Genomic DNA, 14,890 nt, shown 5'->3' with positions numbered 1-14,890 from the left:
AACGTTGTCCCAACTGCAGAAGTAGACTGAGGAAGCAGGACTCCCCTTTGGGATGTGCAGCAGGAAAAGTCAGGGCAGAAACTGCATGACAACGAAGAACTGTTCTGAGCTCTAAAAATGAGGATGAAGCCTTGGGAATGAAACTGAGCAAAGGAGCTTCTTGTTCAACCTCCTTCAGGTCTCGCATCCCTCACCAAGACCCTGTGTTGTCAAAAATGAATGTGCAGAAAAAATGAACCCTAAGAGAAGCCTTTACCCACTGCAAACACCTAGCAGGCAAAGGGGCCAGGCCCAGAACTGATGCCAGGGAAAGAATCTAGATGTTAACATCTAGGTCCTGCTGAGGCCAACCTCGTTAGCGTGGCTTTAGATGCTGGGCTCATTGCCAGGCACCTGACAGAGAGAATAATCATCACTTCCAGCAGGCAGGGGTTGAATGGGTGCTAATTGAATGTTGAAATTAAAGGCTTCATAGCAGGGTGGATAAAAACAGATGATTTTTTAGACAGAATCAAAATAATCAGATTTTTTTATTTTGTTATTTAAATTAGAATATGTTTTTCTTTAAATAAACCTGTTTAAAATGAAATCTGAATTTAATTCAAAATATGTTAAGGCCTAAACTTCTTATAATCTCTTAAAACATTTAAATAAAAAATAAATATGCTGAATCCACGAGCCTCTATGAAAAACTTTGAGTTAAAGGCTGTTTTCCTATATAAAGAGAGAATTGGGGGAAAACATCTAACTTTTGAGGTCAAGCTTTATAAATATGGCACAATAGGTCATGTTCTGTAGTAAGGGCTTAATCTGTGAGGGACCAAGGAGCTGGGCTATCATGGGCAAGAGATTGGCTAGGTCATCACAGGTGTTGGGACCCAATCTGACTCCAGGAGACACCAGCATGTGTCTCATCAGGATCATCCACTGAGCCCACTTGGGGAGTCTCCTATTTTATAATGTCTCCCTACCTGAGCTGTGATTGGCTCAGTTCTCAAACTATGAACAATTATGACTCTGCCCACCATGGAAACAATGGTTACATCAACCAATGAGGCTGCACCTTCAGTTAGAAAATACTTGAAGTACAAATGGAAAAGCTGATTAGAATTGATGGTTTACATCAAGGCTTTCAAGTTGGTGACTGAAATCGTCTTGATTAGAAATTGGTCCAGGAAAGATATGACCTCACTCGCCTTGTCTCTCTAATATCTTGAAACTGACATGGCTACAACACTGCTGCAGACAACAGAAGTTGGTCCAGTAAAAGATATGACCTCACCCGCCTTGTGTCTCCTGATTTAAATCAATCCTCTCTGCTGCAAAAGTATCCGCACTGTTGTAAGCAAAGAGGGTGAGAAATGATCAGCGCGGTGCATCTCAGTGGGGTGACAGAAGGAGCAGAATACCAGGGCAATGTGCTGTGGGCTTCCCGCTGCCCCAGCGCAGGACAGCCCCACCCTTGGGCACGTGGCTAGGCTGTAAAGGCAGTGGTTACAAGAACCTGTGTTCTGGCCAAGTACAGAGAGCATCACCTCCGCACCCCCACCCCATTCTGGGCAGAGAGTCACTGCCAGGTAAAGGGACACAGGCTCCGCCCCCCTGGCCTCCTCCAATATGCCAGCCACAGCAGCCTGGCAGAGCAGCCTCTTGTGAGGGTTTTTTCTTTTTTTTTTTTGGTGTGGAGTGAGGGGGAAGAAATACACTGATTTCCCTCGGAAGTCAAATTAACAAGCAGCACTTTTACAGCCTGTGACTGTCATCGTGGTTTGCATAACAGGAAAATACTCACAGCATCAAAAAAAGGCTATACTTTGTTGTGTAACCAATCTCAAAAGTCACTATCACTTCCTGTACTCTGGTCTGGACCACGGACGTCACCCCCTGTGTATCTGCCAAGGTTCTGTGGAGGTGGAATTCCCAGCCACCCTGGTAACAAGGGGCCATGATCTGCAGCAGGATGATCGTGGGGTTAAGGCTCCGGAATAGGATTCAGGACACCTGGGTTCAATTCCAAGCTATTCAACAGACTTCCTGTGTGATTTTGGGCAAATCACTTAATCTCTCTGGGCTTCTAATCAGCTAGGAAGGAGCACTGCAGAAAACGATCTGGAGGAGGCTATAGTGGGTCACAGACTAAATGAGACTCAACAATATAGCACTGTTGTGAAAAAAAAGCAAACATTCTGGGATGTATTAGCCGAGTGTTGTAAACAAGACACAAGAAGTAATTCTTCCATCCTACTCAGCACTGATAAGGCTTCAGCTGAAATACTGTGTCCAGTTCTGGGCACCACACTTCAGGAAAGATGCGGACAAAGTGGAGAAAGTCCGGAGGAGAGCAACAACAATGATTAAAGGTCTAGAACACATGAGCTACAAGGAAAAACTGAAAAAACTGGTTTGTTAAACTAGAGAAGACTGAGGGGGAACGTGGTAACAGTCTTCAAACATATATACAATTATTATAAAGAGGAGGGTGATAAATTGTTCTCCTTAACCATGGAGGACAGGACAAGAAGTCATGGGTTTAAATTTCAAGGGAGATTTAGGTTAGACATTAGGAAAAGCTTCGAACTGTCAGGGCAGTTAAGCACTGGAACAAATTACTCTTGGTTGCCTAGGTTGGGGATAGAGGCACACTGGTATGTCAGGGAAGACCTAGATAATACTTAGTCTTGCCTCCGTGCAGGGGACTGGTCTAGATGGCCTATCGAGGTCCATTCAAGGCATGGTAGGACTCATTTCCTCCCAATATCCAGCTCTTGAAACAGTCACCTGATTAACCACCAACACTAAAATCCGCATGTTTGCAAGGCCAAGGGGCATCTCAGCTCTGCCAGCCCTGACACTGCAGCAGCATTCCCTTATCCCAGCGGTTCTCAAATTGTGGGATGGGACCCAGAGTGATCACGACGGGGTTACCAGGGTTGGTGTTAGACTTGCTGGGGCCCAGGGCCGAAGCCAAAGGTTGAGCCCCACTGCCCGGGGCAGAAGCCCAAGGGCTTCAGCCCTGGGCGGCGGGGCTCAGGCTTCAGCTTCAGCCCTAGGCGGCGGGGCTCAGGTTTCGGCTTCAGCCCTGGGCGGCGGGGCTCAGGCTTCGGCTTCAGCCCTGGGCGGCGGGGCTCAGGTTACAACTCCCTCTCCTCAGAGCTGAAGCCCTTGGGGTTTGGCTTTTGCCCCCCAGCCCGGGGCAGCAGAACTCAGGCTTCGGTCCCCCCTCCTGTGGTCTTATAGTAATGTTTGTTGTCAGAAGGGCGTTGCAGTGCAATGAAGTTTGAGCACCGCTGCCCTATCCCCAAACTAGGCAACCCAGATACACCTGTAGCTGCCTCCCCCAGTCTGAGTAACCCAAGTGCTGCACCCCACTTCCACCTGGACAATTCTGATGTACCAATGTCACATCACACTCCCTCCACCCCGGGTAATCCCAATGCACCTGGACCCATCCTCCCACCCCTGGCCTGTCTCAGTCACACTCATTTTCCTCACGTGCCTCGTCTGAGCTGTCAATACCAAGATACACAAACCCCTCTTGTTGCTGTCCCGGCTGCCCTAGTTAACAGGCCACGGAACATATTCCTTCCGGTAAAGAGGAAAACTCCGTTTAATTATTCAACGTCAGCTCAGCTGATGGCCCCCTGGGGGACTTATCCTGGCTGAGGGTTTTGTTTGCTAATGAGGCCAGGTTGGCTTTGAAAAGCAATGGACAATGTCCCACATTATCTCCATCTCTGCCGCAGGAACCGCCTCCTGCTTCCGCCCACCCCAATCAACCTCTCCCCTCTTCAGCCCCTCTCCCTGTTCCTCACATGCGGGGACGGGGATACAGGCATATCATGTGACTCAGGCACCTTGTAGCCATGTCAGGGGTGCACACAATTGCGTCACAGTGAAGAGGGAGGGCGGGCCAGAAGTCCTTTAAAAAATCAGTCACCTGCTTCTCCTCAAATATTTGTGTGAATTACGGCCCAGAGATAAAAGCGCAAATGACAGCACCGGATTTGGAAATCCCAGTGGATGGATTCCTCTGTGTGCTGAAATGCTGGTACGCTGATCCACTGCACTGTACTGAGAACGGGGGGGTTCTAAGATGGGATACAGACCCCTTTACCACTAGCCTGCTGGTTCCAAGCCATCTGAGGATCCTGAAGTCTCTGCAGTCCCCCAGCTGTTTGGTGTAGCCCTGCAATTGGCACGAATCACCCCCACGGGTTGGCAGCTCCGGCACAGAGCCCAAGAGCAGAAAGGGCTGTGGTGACAGAGCTCCTTCTCACCCTTAGAGGCAGGTCCTCGTGGCGATGAGGCAAAGCCTCTGTAGCTTGCACGGTGTGGTCGGCCTCACCGCACAGTTAATACTCCAGCAAATGCCAGGGAAGATTTGGGAGTGACATGTGGCATATAAAAGAAGAGCTCATGGGCAAGCGCCATCCATGCAGACAGAACAGAATCCAGCAGTAGGCGCTCTGGAAGGGGTACATGCAGCCCACTGGAGAACAGCTCAGCTGCTACAACCACTGTGATGCAGTCACATTCAGGATCTGGCCTGGGATTACTGCAATACCAGATGGTTCCTTCTCCTGCCAGATGTTTTTTTTGCAGAGGGAGATGCTGTGTGTATGGTGGTGTGTGGATAAACCTAACAGCTTATTTATATCTCCCCTGCTCCCAGTCTCAGCATCAAACTTCCGCCATCTGGCCAGCATTAGCGTCACATGGAGGAAGAGAAGCTCATACCGTCCTGTCTCCTCCTCCTTCCCTCTAGAATCCTGACACTCCTGAGGCAATTTCCTTCCCTTTGGAGCCATCTGAGAGGTTTCTTCTTCCTGTTTTACTTTTCGCCTCCCTGCCCCCCCAAACAGCTGAACTGAAAAGCAAGTGTCTGCTAGTCGCCTTCAACCAGTGCTCAGGAAGCGACCGATACTCTCTAAACATCATGGCAACTGGCAAGAGCTGCTCTAAACTGGTCATACCCTTCCCTTTAAACGAAGGAAAATCCTACCCATCCCCGTCAGGACATGTTCCCCAGAGAGGGACACGACTGGTGCACATTTACATGCTGCAACAACAGCAGTTGCAGGTGGGGAAGGGAGTTTGATAACACCCTGGAGGGAGCCCCTGACTTGACTCTTCCCTCTCTCTTTGGAGAACAAAACCCTGGCCATGAGTTTACAGCGTAAGCAAATCCATTTCTCCCCAGAAGATCAGTGCTTGGGTTGTGTGTGGGGTGGGGGGGGGAGCACCATTTCATCCTGTGCCTGGTCATCCACAAGCAATGTCAGAAGGTAGAAGAATGCTCCATTCCTGATTTCTTTTATGACGGGTTAAGGGCCCAATCTAGAGATGCCAACTACCCACTGCTCCCTGTAGAGTCATTCACTCCCAGGATCAGCCCCTGTGGGTGCCACATTAAATGTGAGGTTTGCTCCAGGGGCACAAGTCACCCGTTCCTCAGTGACTGTTCCAGAACAAGGCAATAGACACATGGAAGGCTTGAACATGGTTAATACACACAGTTAGCTCCAGATAGGGTGTATCTTTTAGATACTCTCAAGGTTTTCCTAAACCCTCACTTCCCATTAGCTCTTAGTCCAAGTTTCAGTGGACATGGGCTGAGATTTTCAAAAGTGACTAATGATTTTTGGATGCCCAAACTTGAGGCCTCGAGATCAAACTTGTGCCCTGCACTGAGCCTCTGAAAATCAGGCCCCTTTAAATGGTCTCACTCTGGACACGCAAAATTGCTTGGTTTTAAAAAATAATCCAGCTCCGACTCCCTGTCAAGCCACGGGAACCTGCTGCTCTTGGGTGAGCAGCAGCTTCAGAGTAAAGCACGTGCTATTCTTTCAGAGACTGTTCTTAGAAAGCCCTCCTCACGCACATGCTGTTCCCCAGACTGTTCCACACGTTCATAATGGCACATGTATTTTCAAGTCTCCCAGCACAGTCAGCGCATCAAGAGAGGGATTCCTCTCAGAAAGTTACATTTCCCATATAACTCCAGAGCGACAGATGGGTTTGAGGACTAGCTGCTTACGCAGCGAGTTAAACTTCTCTTTAAACAAAGTTACACTTTGTACAATCCCTGCATTGGAATAACACCCCTGCTTTCGAGCTCATTAAGTTATTCAGCACAAATAAGAGAGGCGTTAATGCCAAAGCCAATTCAAGCAACAACAATGTATTTTTATTAGGGAATAGGTAAGAGACAGATAATACAGCTCATCAGTTGCGGCTGCTTTTTTTCCAGGCCCATGGTGTCTGGGGACAGAGGACAGCAGTTACTAATGGTGCTGTTTTATCTAAGAGGATGATGGTGGAAGAGAAAGAAAGGAGAAAACTAAGACATTAGCACATCAATGGTGGGTCTGTGACCTCCCTCAAGAGACGCAAAGCGACTTAATGAAATTTTAATTAGACAGCATGCAGTGCACTGTCATCGGGTACCAGCGCAGCCCTTTTCACCAGCAGGCTGTGATTATCTTTGCTTGAGATGAGGCCTTTCCTAGTATTAGTGGCAGATCTGGGCTAATCATTCTACACGCGGAGCCCTCACCACAGCTCACAGAAACACTCCTGCCTTGCTCCTTAGAACAAAGGCTCATCAGAGAGGAGACAGAACGGAAGGTGACTGCAGCCAACTGCCTTCTTTGCCTCCTACAAGCATCTCAATACAGTTCGCAGGCCTAGAGGTACAGACAGTGGAATCGCATGCCCCTGAAATATCATCCAGGATGTTCAGCAAATCTCACACTGTCCTCTCCTGTGAGCTGCCACAGAATGTGCGACAAACACGTAACCAGCAAAATCTTGACCTATCCCCTCGGATACCTGTTTCACAAGTGTCATCTTTAATGACTCAGCATTTGTTTATTTTGCCCTGATGACTTTGGTTATAAAAGTCGAACATTCCTTATTCGCTGTGGACCTTTTCCAAAGTAAAAGCATCGCCCGCTGATGGATGTAGCCAGAGCTCGACCTCTCAACTTCACATTGAAACAAAGATTTCCATTCCACATTGAACTGAAGTTATCAAAAATAATCCCGTCATGGGCCAATCTGGAGTTTCTATCCACTTCGATGTTTCTACGGCTCATCCCCCGAGCACCCAACCAACTCACAAACAATTCGTCCACCACACCCCCGGAAGGTGCTATTAGCCCCATTTTACAGATGGAGTAACGAGGCCCAGAGTTTGTGGCTTGCCCGAGGTCACATACGGAGTCTGTGGCAAAGCTGGGAATTGAAGCTGTGGTCTGGACTCCCAGGCCATTGTCTTAGTCACAAGCCTGTGCTTCCTCGCTGCTGTTAGTTTTATCTCTGTTAAGTTTTCTATAACATGCCACAGTGTCCAATCCAAACGCAAGGCCCACTTCTCCAGCTGTGACTTCATGGATAAAATAAAGAGAACATCACAAAACAAAAGCAACAGCCTTATACAATTTTGCTCCTTGCTGAGAGAAATGGGAAAGGACCCGCACCTGATGCAGGAGAGTCATATCATTTGATGCATCACTTGGAGGAGCCCCAAGACCTTGGTAACAGCGGATGTTGTCCAAGAACCTGACCAGAGTATAGTCTAATTCCTGACAGAGTTGCTCTAACTCAAACTGACTGATGAAGTAAACGGCAGATTAATGTTTCCAACTTTTCTTCACAACCTTTGACACAAATTGAACCTTATTTATTGTTTGCTGATTAATGAAATGACCGTAAGGGGTAACCCAGATGAACACCATGCTCTTGACCCAAACCTTCAATGTTCCTTAAGCTCTTACTGCATGGATGGACAGAAATCAGCCATCTGTGGAACTCACAGCCACAAGATATTACTAAGGCAAAGAGTTTAATACAATTAACAAAAGGTATAATGAATAATAAGAGTATCATCAGCAGTTGCATTAGGCAGGATAGAAGTTTAAACAGGACAAACCAATCACCACTCAGTACTTAGCTGTAGGGAAAAACATTCCCCCATAGGCCTGGTATTGCAGAATGGTCCGTGATGGTGGTTTCACACCGTCCTTTCAGTCATCCAGGACTGGCTACTATTGGAGACAGGATACAGGACTAGGTGTCCCCCTGTTTACTTCACTGGGACTGCTCAGGGGCTCCTAGCTCAGCACAGGCTTAAGTCCTTTGCTCAGTTATCTGGATCCAACACAGCAATTGTGGGTTCCCATTATCAGGGATCTCTTCCACTCAATGAATATAAGTCACAGAACTACGAAACAGCATAAAATCCATAGCTAGGTAATATGCCCAGAGAGGAAGACAATGGTTTCAGAAATGCTGACATGCCCCTCCAGTCTCCTGCCAAAGCTGTGCAAGCATAATTAGGAATCAAACTGATAGCAGCAGCCTGGAAGAACCTGCTCTCTTGGGAGGGTTCTTGTTTTGAGGACTCAACCTATTTGTTTGTTGATAATGTCAAACAAAGTCCCGATCCTGCAAGCTGCTCCATGCGGGTGCCCTGTAAGTCATCGGGCCTCTGCACAAGTGCGGGGGATGTGGGGAAGGCGGATGTCAGGGTCTTATTGTTATTTGTGTTGCGTTAACACCTTGGGGCCCCAGTCACAGGCCAGGACCCTGTTGTGCTAGGCGTTGTATAAAACCTAGAACAAGAAGACAGTCCCTGTCCCTGACAATCCAAGTATGGGCACCTACTGGGATTTTCAATGGGAGTTAGGCAGTTGAGTGCTTTGAAAATCCCACGGAGCATCTATCTGCAACTTTAAGCACCTAAATACCTTTAAAACCCTGCCCCAAAGTGACCTACTAAGATCACAAAGGGAGTCAAGTGGCAGGGGTACAACCAGGAGAAGCTACACAACTAGAGTTGATTACCCCCAAGTAAACCCTAAAAGGGTCCAAGAAGGAATTTTGCCCCCCACCTTCCCCTCCATTGCCGTCTGTTTGTCTAGTTTTCATACCATGCTCATCATTGTGGTTTCTGATCAACTCGCTAGGTGCATTACGAGGTTTGCTTTGACCTCCTCTGAAGGCTGAGTGCTGAATCCTGCTAGAGACAAGATCTCAGACTTGATCAGACCAGTGGTGTCACTGGGTCAAGCAAATCCTCCATTCCTATTCCCTGTTTCGAGCTCTGTGCTAACAGGGTGTTCATCCTCTTGTAGATACTTCAGAGGCAAATGGTCAATGTGTTTCCAGACTGAATATCAGGGGTTGAACAACTATTTTGTTGTTTTAAAGGACATGCTCTGCAAAGCCTGAAAATAATTGGAGACTATTGGGAGGGAGGGAGAGGGAGATAGAGGCATGAGATCAAAGAGCATTTGCTTCCAAACTGCAGCACTTGACAGAAAAGACACACCAGCTTGATGTTTCCATTGAAAAAAATATATAAACAAACAAACTAGCTCAGGATACAGAACTATGTTTGTCTTCCTCAGTGCCCGAAATAAGTAGCATGAACTCATAGTGACTTCCTGTGTCCCTGAGGAGCAGGAGGAATTCTCTTTAATTCTGAGATGCTGACAGTACTGCCCAGATTTAAGGCTCCCAGTCACCAAATTACTGTACAGAACGGATTGACCAAGACCCTGACACAAGTGACCCTTATTTACAAGAATAGCTCTAAAAAGGATCCCGCTCGTAAACTGGTTCACTGACGGCGGAGCCTTAAATCTGGACAACAACGTGCTGTCGTTTTTCCTTCCTTGATGAACGTCAGAATTTCACTGAGGGGACTGCTTTTATGGAGCCTGGTTCACATAGATGTACCAGCCTTTCGCAGCAGGTCATGCGTTCCTGACATGCCAGTGCAAGAGAACTCTGTGTCTGCAGCCTACATCATCCCGGCAACAACCCTCTGCGTGTCAGGGCAGAGATGGAGAGAGAGACAACAGCCACCTTTCTGAGGAAACCATTTCATGGGTCTGTTTGTTCTAAGGTCCGTTTTTGTAGCAAGTTTGGAACACATCATACCCAAGCAGTTTTATCACCCGCAAGACTTTTTCCCTTCACCCTTCTTATGTCTCTACCCTGTGCATGCCCAGGAAATCAGTCTGTTCCTTCCGCTTAGGACATGTGCGCCTTAGAGCTGCACAAGTGACCCTGAGCAGGCAGGGAAGGCCGTACTTCCTAAGGGGCGATAGAGTTAAACTAAAGGAACCCTAGATATTGCAAAGCTGCAAAAGTAATTATAGAGAAGGCACAAAAAGCCAGCAATTCTAAGCAGGCAAACAGGCCCTCTGAAGAGAAGAAAGGCATGGTAATTAACCTCTAGACATGATTCAAATCATCATTTGTAGGATGATTAACATAATCCCCCAAGTGCAAACACACAACTTGCATTAACGATCATTTGCAGAGCTGAACGCTCCCCCTCCCCTTCGCAAAATCAACACATTTGAACAGGGAAACATTTGAAATGCAGTAACTACCATCTGGGCAAGGGGGAAGAACAGTTCGTGTAGGCAGAAGAGCAAGTGCTTCTTCCCCATACAAACCACCAGGCTGACCCCGCAATACTAACTCCCATTAGGGTCCTTTGCTTGCAAAACAGAGTGCTTCACGGCCAACCATTACCAGATTAATAAAGCCTATTTCTTATATGATACTTTTCATCGGTAGACCTCAGAGCAAATCACAGCCTTTAATGTATTTATCCTCATAACGTCCCTGTCAGGTAGGAGGCATAATGACCCTCTCTTTGCCTTATTTGCACATTGGGGATAAGTGACTTGTCCAGGGTCACAAAGGAAGTCTGTGGCAGAGCAGAAAAATGGAACACAGGTCTCTCACAGCTTAAGCCAGTGCTCTAACTACTGAACTATCCTTCCCCCATTGGCCAGGCTGCCCAGTGCTCATCGTTTTATTGAGACTCTCGAGGTATTTTATGTTTTTTCTTTAAAGCTCCAGTTCCTGGAGTCAACTAGAAGTAAGAATCTCAGCCTTCATTCAAAAAGAAAAGTTTCTAGCTCTCAAACTTCAGAGAAAAGCTTGAGAACGTGACCTGAGTGAACTCTGAAGGCTCAGAAAGCAGAAGGCAAATAAAAACAACCCCACGTTGGTTATTTAAAAAAAATTACATTTCCTGATTTCAAGTCAAACAATGAGTTTGTTAAAACCTGACTCATGTTTGGGTTTGGCAGCGCTGCACTTCTCCCAGTTCTTTGTGGGTTTAGAAAACCCAGGGCCACTCCTACAACAAACTGCACAGGAAGCCAAAGCAACCTAGCTTCCCAGTGAAGATCCCAGGGACTAACTCCCTTCTACCTGCTTGTACAATCAGTACAAAAGGCAACTCTGTCATAGCTGGAAGCAGTCAAGAGGGCGTTTTCTTCCCATTCCACTGAAGCAAACTGCATTGTTTGTAGGCTGTTCTTAATTAAATATTTCAGAGGAGTTAATAAAAGAGACTGAAATGTGACCAAGACCTTGTGTACGCTGTCTCCCCCCATACCTGAATATTGTTTGTTCGGAGCGAAGATCCATTCAAGAAGCTCTGAGCCTTTGTATTCAGTTCTTTTCTGTATTTCTTAAAAGGATATTACAGCCCTGGAGCTCTGGGTAGTGAAATCTTGTTGGAATGAATTACTTATTGTGCTTCATTCTTATCTTTAAAGTTATGTTATTACCCAGAGCTGTTTATCTGAATGACATTTGTAAACATTTGTATAAAGGCCAAGTTTTAAAAACTGAATGAGTCTTTTTTTTTTTTTTAAATCCTTTACTGCACAAACAGGAAGCATTATAGTTAGCCTGCTCTCCTCTGTGCAATATACAAATTGTGTCCTTGTTATTAATGACAATCTTAGAGACCACTGACCCTTTAAACACACAATAGCCTATGGGACTTGCTTCCTTAAAGTGATAACAGTTGGATTCCATGACAGCCTGAGAAATTCAACCACTAAATGCCCCATTGTGTCAGGCACAAGGCATGACCTTCCCCCGATTCATCCCTTGTGTGGGATTCCAGCAACAGAGCAATGCTGCCCTGTTCAAAGCTCATATATTTGGAAACCTGTAGGAAAATTATAGTCAGAGCCCCCACCATTACTAGCAGGGAATAAAAGGAAAGGAAACAAGATTAAGAACAAAGGGGAGGGGAAAAACCATCGGTTTGGTGCTGAAACGCTGCTTTGTTCTGCATCTAGTGCAGAAAGCTCCTGTCACACAAAGACAGCAGAATAATCCCAGCCCCGCCAGCCAGAATGCTGAGAGAGGCTGTCCTGAACTCTAAGTAAACAAAGAAGAACCAATCCAGGTAACTTTTGTCTGGCAACAGCACCAGCCAGGGCAGAATGAGCAAAGAGGTATTATCTTCCCAGTACATGGATTGATTTTCAGAGGTGCTGTGCATTGACAGCTCCCACTGAAGTCGACACATGCAAAAGACAGTTTTACACAGCCCTAGTTGGTAAGACACAAGAGATGCTGGTACCACCTTCCGTCTCTCCTTCACAGGTACCGTGGTAAGAACAAAAGTTTCAAATATGCAAAACCTGTTCCATTTATTTCCCCACTTTCTCCTCCATTAGTAGGTCGACATTTGCCTGCACACTGTCTATATCTTATACCCATTGATACATGGGTACCAGTGGGGTTCACTCCAGTGAATGTAGGGAAGGGGGGACTCAGAAGTTTAATCCTAAAGTTCTTGCAAAGAGATGTGCACCTCCATTCGCTCTGCTCCGGGCAAGCAGCACAAACCAGATAATTGCCTGAGTTTTCGGAGCAAACCAGATTAAAGCCTTCTGGAGAGCTGGCAGTAATCTGCCTTGCCCCGCACTGCTCCCAGGGGCCATCACCTTGGAGGATGCAGCTGCCTTCAGACTGGAGAGCCATCCTGCCTGCTCACACAGGGCTCTGTATGTAGGTCCAGTCCCCCTGAGCCTGCCCCTCCCAGCTGCTCCTAAAATACATGCTTATGGGGAAGCAGATGCTAATACTGGAACCTCCGGCCGCCCTAACAGGACTGAGATGTTTTGTGCAGCCCGGCTAATGGGCTCCACACTCCAGTGCGCTGGATCCTGACATTCAACTAACGTTATCAGCATGTGCTAATCCTGCCCCTGGAATGCTCCCTGGGCTGAAGGGGCTTGGAGCCAATCCTGACTGCGCTTACACCTGTCCTACACCAGCATGGCTTCCCTGGCTTCCACAGGGCCATTCCTGATTTCCACTGCAGGGATCTCAGAACCTTTGGAGTTTCAAATCAGATTCGGATCCACAGCTCCTTTTATTCCCAGCTCACCCTTTGCAGATTTCAGCTCCCCAGTCCCCTTTTTGCATCAGCCGGGCTGTATCCCCAGGGTGCAGGGCTGCGCCTAAACCCTCTCTGCTGCACTGCCCAGCAGTGCCGTATCCCCAGGGTGCAATGCTACACCTAAACCCTCTCTGCTGCACTGCCCAGCCGGGCTGTATCCCCAGGGTGCAGGGCTGATCCTAAACCCCTCCTGCTGTACTGCCCAGCCGGGCTGTATCCCCAGGGTGCAGGACTGCTCCTGTCACACAACCAACGTGAGGGAGGAGGGAAGATGCATTCCAAACCAGCACCAAAGCCACCCTTTGGAGGCAGAGACGCCCAGGGGGCAGCCTGCCTGGGGGTCAGGCAGACAAGCCGGTTCCCTCGAACCCAGCCGCTGGGATCCCGCAGCCCCTCACCTGCCAGGCGCTGGAGGGGATCTCGTGGAACTTGCCCAGGCCCCCGAAGGTGTAGCAGCTGTACATCTGCTCCAGCGTCTCGGAGCAGTGCCACAGCAAGCCGAAGCTGACCCCGCCGTGGGCTTGGAGGTGATGCTCCTTCACGATCCAGGCAGGGGAGAGGAAGCTGAAGCTGCAGACGGCCACCAGGCAGGAGGATAGGAGGACCCAGAAGCAGCCCACGCAGCTGAACATCCTCTGAGGCTGGGGAAGGGAACCTGCAGCCGGCAGCTCCAGCCCAGCATCCACGCAGCTGCCTGCTTTCTTCTTGCGATCCAGCAGCGAATGCATCTGGGGGGGCTGGAGCTGGGAGGGGGGGCAGCGCGGGAGCTCAGGACACCCCCCTGGGCTGCCTCACATCAGCATCCAAGCGGCGGCGAGGGCTGGCACCTGGACAGGTCCATGAGAAGAGGCGGCGGCCGCCCCGGTGCAGCCCCCCACCCTCCGCCCCAGCCGCTGTCAGCTCGGATCGGGGCCGCCCACCTGCAGCTACTGCTGAGGCCGGAGCCGCTCGTGACACCCAAGGCCGCCTCCGCGCCCGGCTCCTGCTGCACATCCAGCCCCGGCGGGCGCAGCGGGGCTCCAGGGAGGCCGGGAGGGAGCGCGGCTGCTCGGCCGGCTGCTGCCACGGGCAGGTGTCTCGCTTCCCTCCCACCCACAGCGGTGGGCGTCTCCTCGGGCCCAGCCCCGTCACGTGGCGGTGGGAGAAGGGGTTGGGCGGCGGAGCCCCCTTGGCTCCCCGCGCTCCTGGGCTGCACCCCCAGCCCTCTCCGCGGGAGATGCGCCCGTGCGCAAAGGCGCAGCGCCGGCTCTGGCCGCCGCAGGCGAGCCCGGGGTGGGGCGGGCTGCAGAGGGAACGGAGGGGGGTTAGTCACGGGGCGGCTGGGTCCCTCCCTGGCCCAGCCCGTGCGGCTTTCCCTGCCGCCCGCACGCCCGCCTGGGCGTTTGCAGGTCAGCCAGGGCGTGGTGCCAGGCGGGCGGCAGGAGCGCGCCAGGACGGGAAAGCCACCCGGGCCGGTGCAAAACGCAGCACCGGGCCTCGCAGCGCAGCTGCTTCCTTAATAAGGGGTGGGGGGAAGCCGCATATCCAGGGAGGGGCCCTGACCTTTGAACTGGGGGGGTCCCCCCACCCGAGCGCCCCTGGGAGGAGGCGCAGAGCCACTGGCCCGCATACAGGAGGGCGCGTGCCAGTCTCTTTGCCAGGCTGGGAAGTTCT

The 14,890-nt window shown here is 49.6% G+C and overlaps 1 protein-coding gene across 1 annotated transcript in view; it reads right to left on the bottom strand.

Moving 5' to 3' along the window:
* Window positions 1–14,160, bottom strand: part of LHFPL7 (LHFPL tetraspan subfamily member 7) — a 162,721-nt gene extending 148,561 nt beyond the window's left edge. Inside the window, exon 1 of the mRNA XM_032785561.2 lies at window positions 13,636–14,160. Within this exon, the coding sequence (XP_032641452.1) occupies window positions 13,636–13,965 (330 nt within the window). The 5' untranslated portion in view covers window positions 13,966–14,160. The remainder of the gene's footprint in view (window positions 1–13,635) is intronic.
* Window positions 14,161–14,890: the final 730 nt, after the last annotated feature.

Source organism: Chelonoidis abingdonii, chromosome 20, assembly GCF_003597395.2.
Source record: "Chelonoidis abingdonii isolate Lonesome George chromosome 20, CheloAbing_2.0, whole genome shotgun sequence".
NCBI classification, from domain to species: Eukaryota; Metazoa; Chordata; order Testudines; family Testudinidae; genus Chelonoidis; species Chelonoidis abingdonii.
Note: the sequence above shows the minus strand (reverse complement) of the source record. Positions and strands in the feature narration are given on the sequence as shown.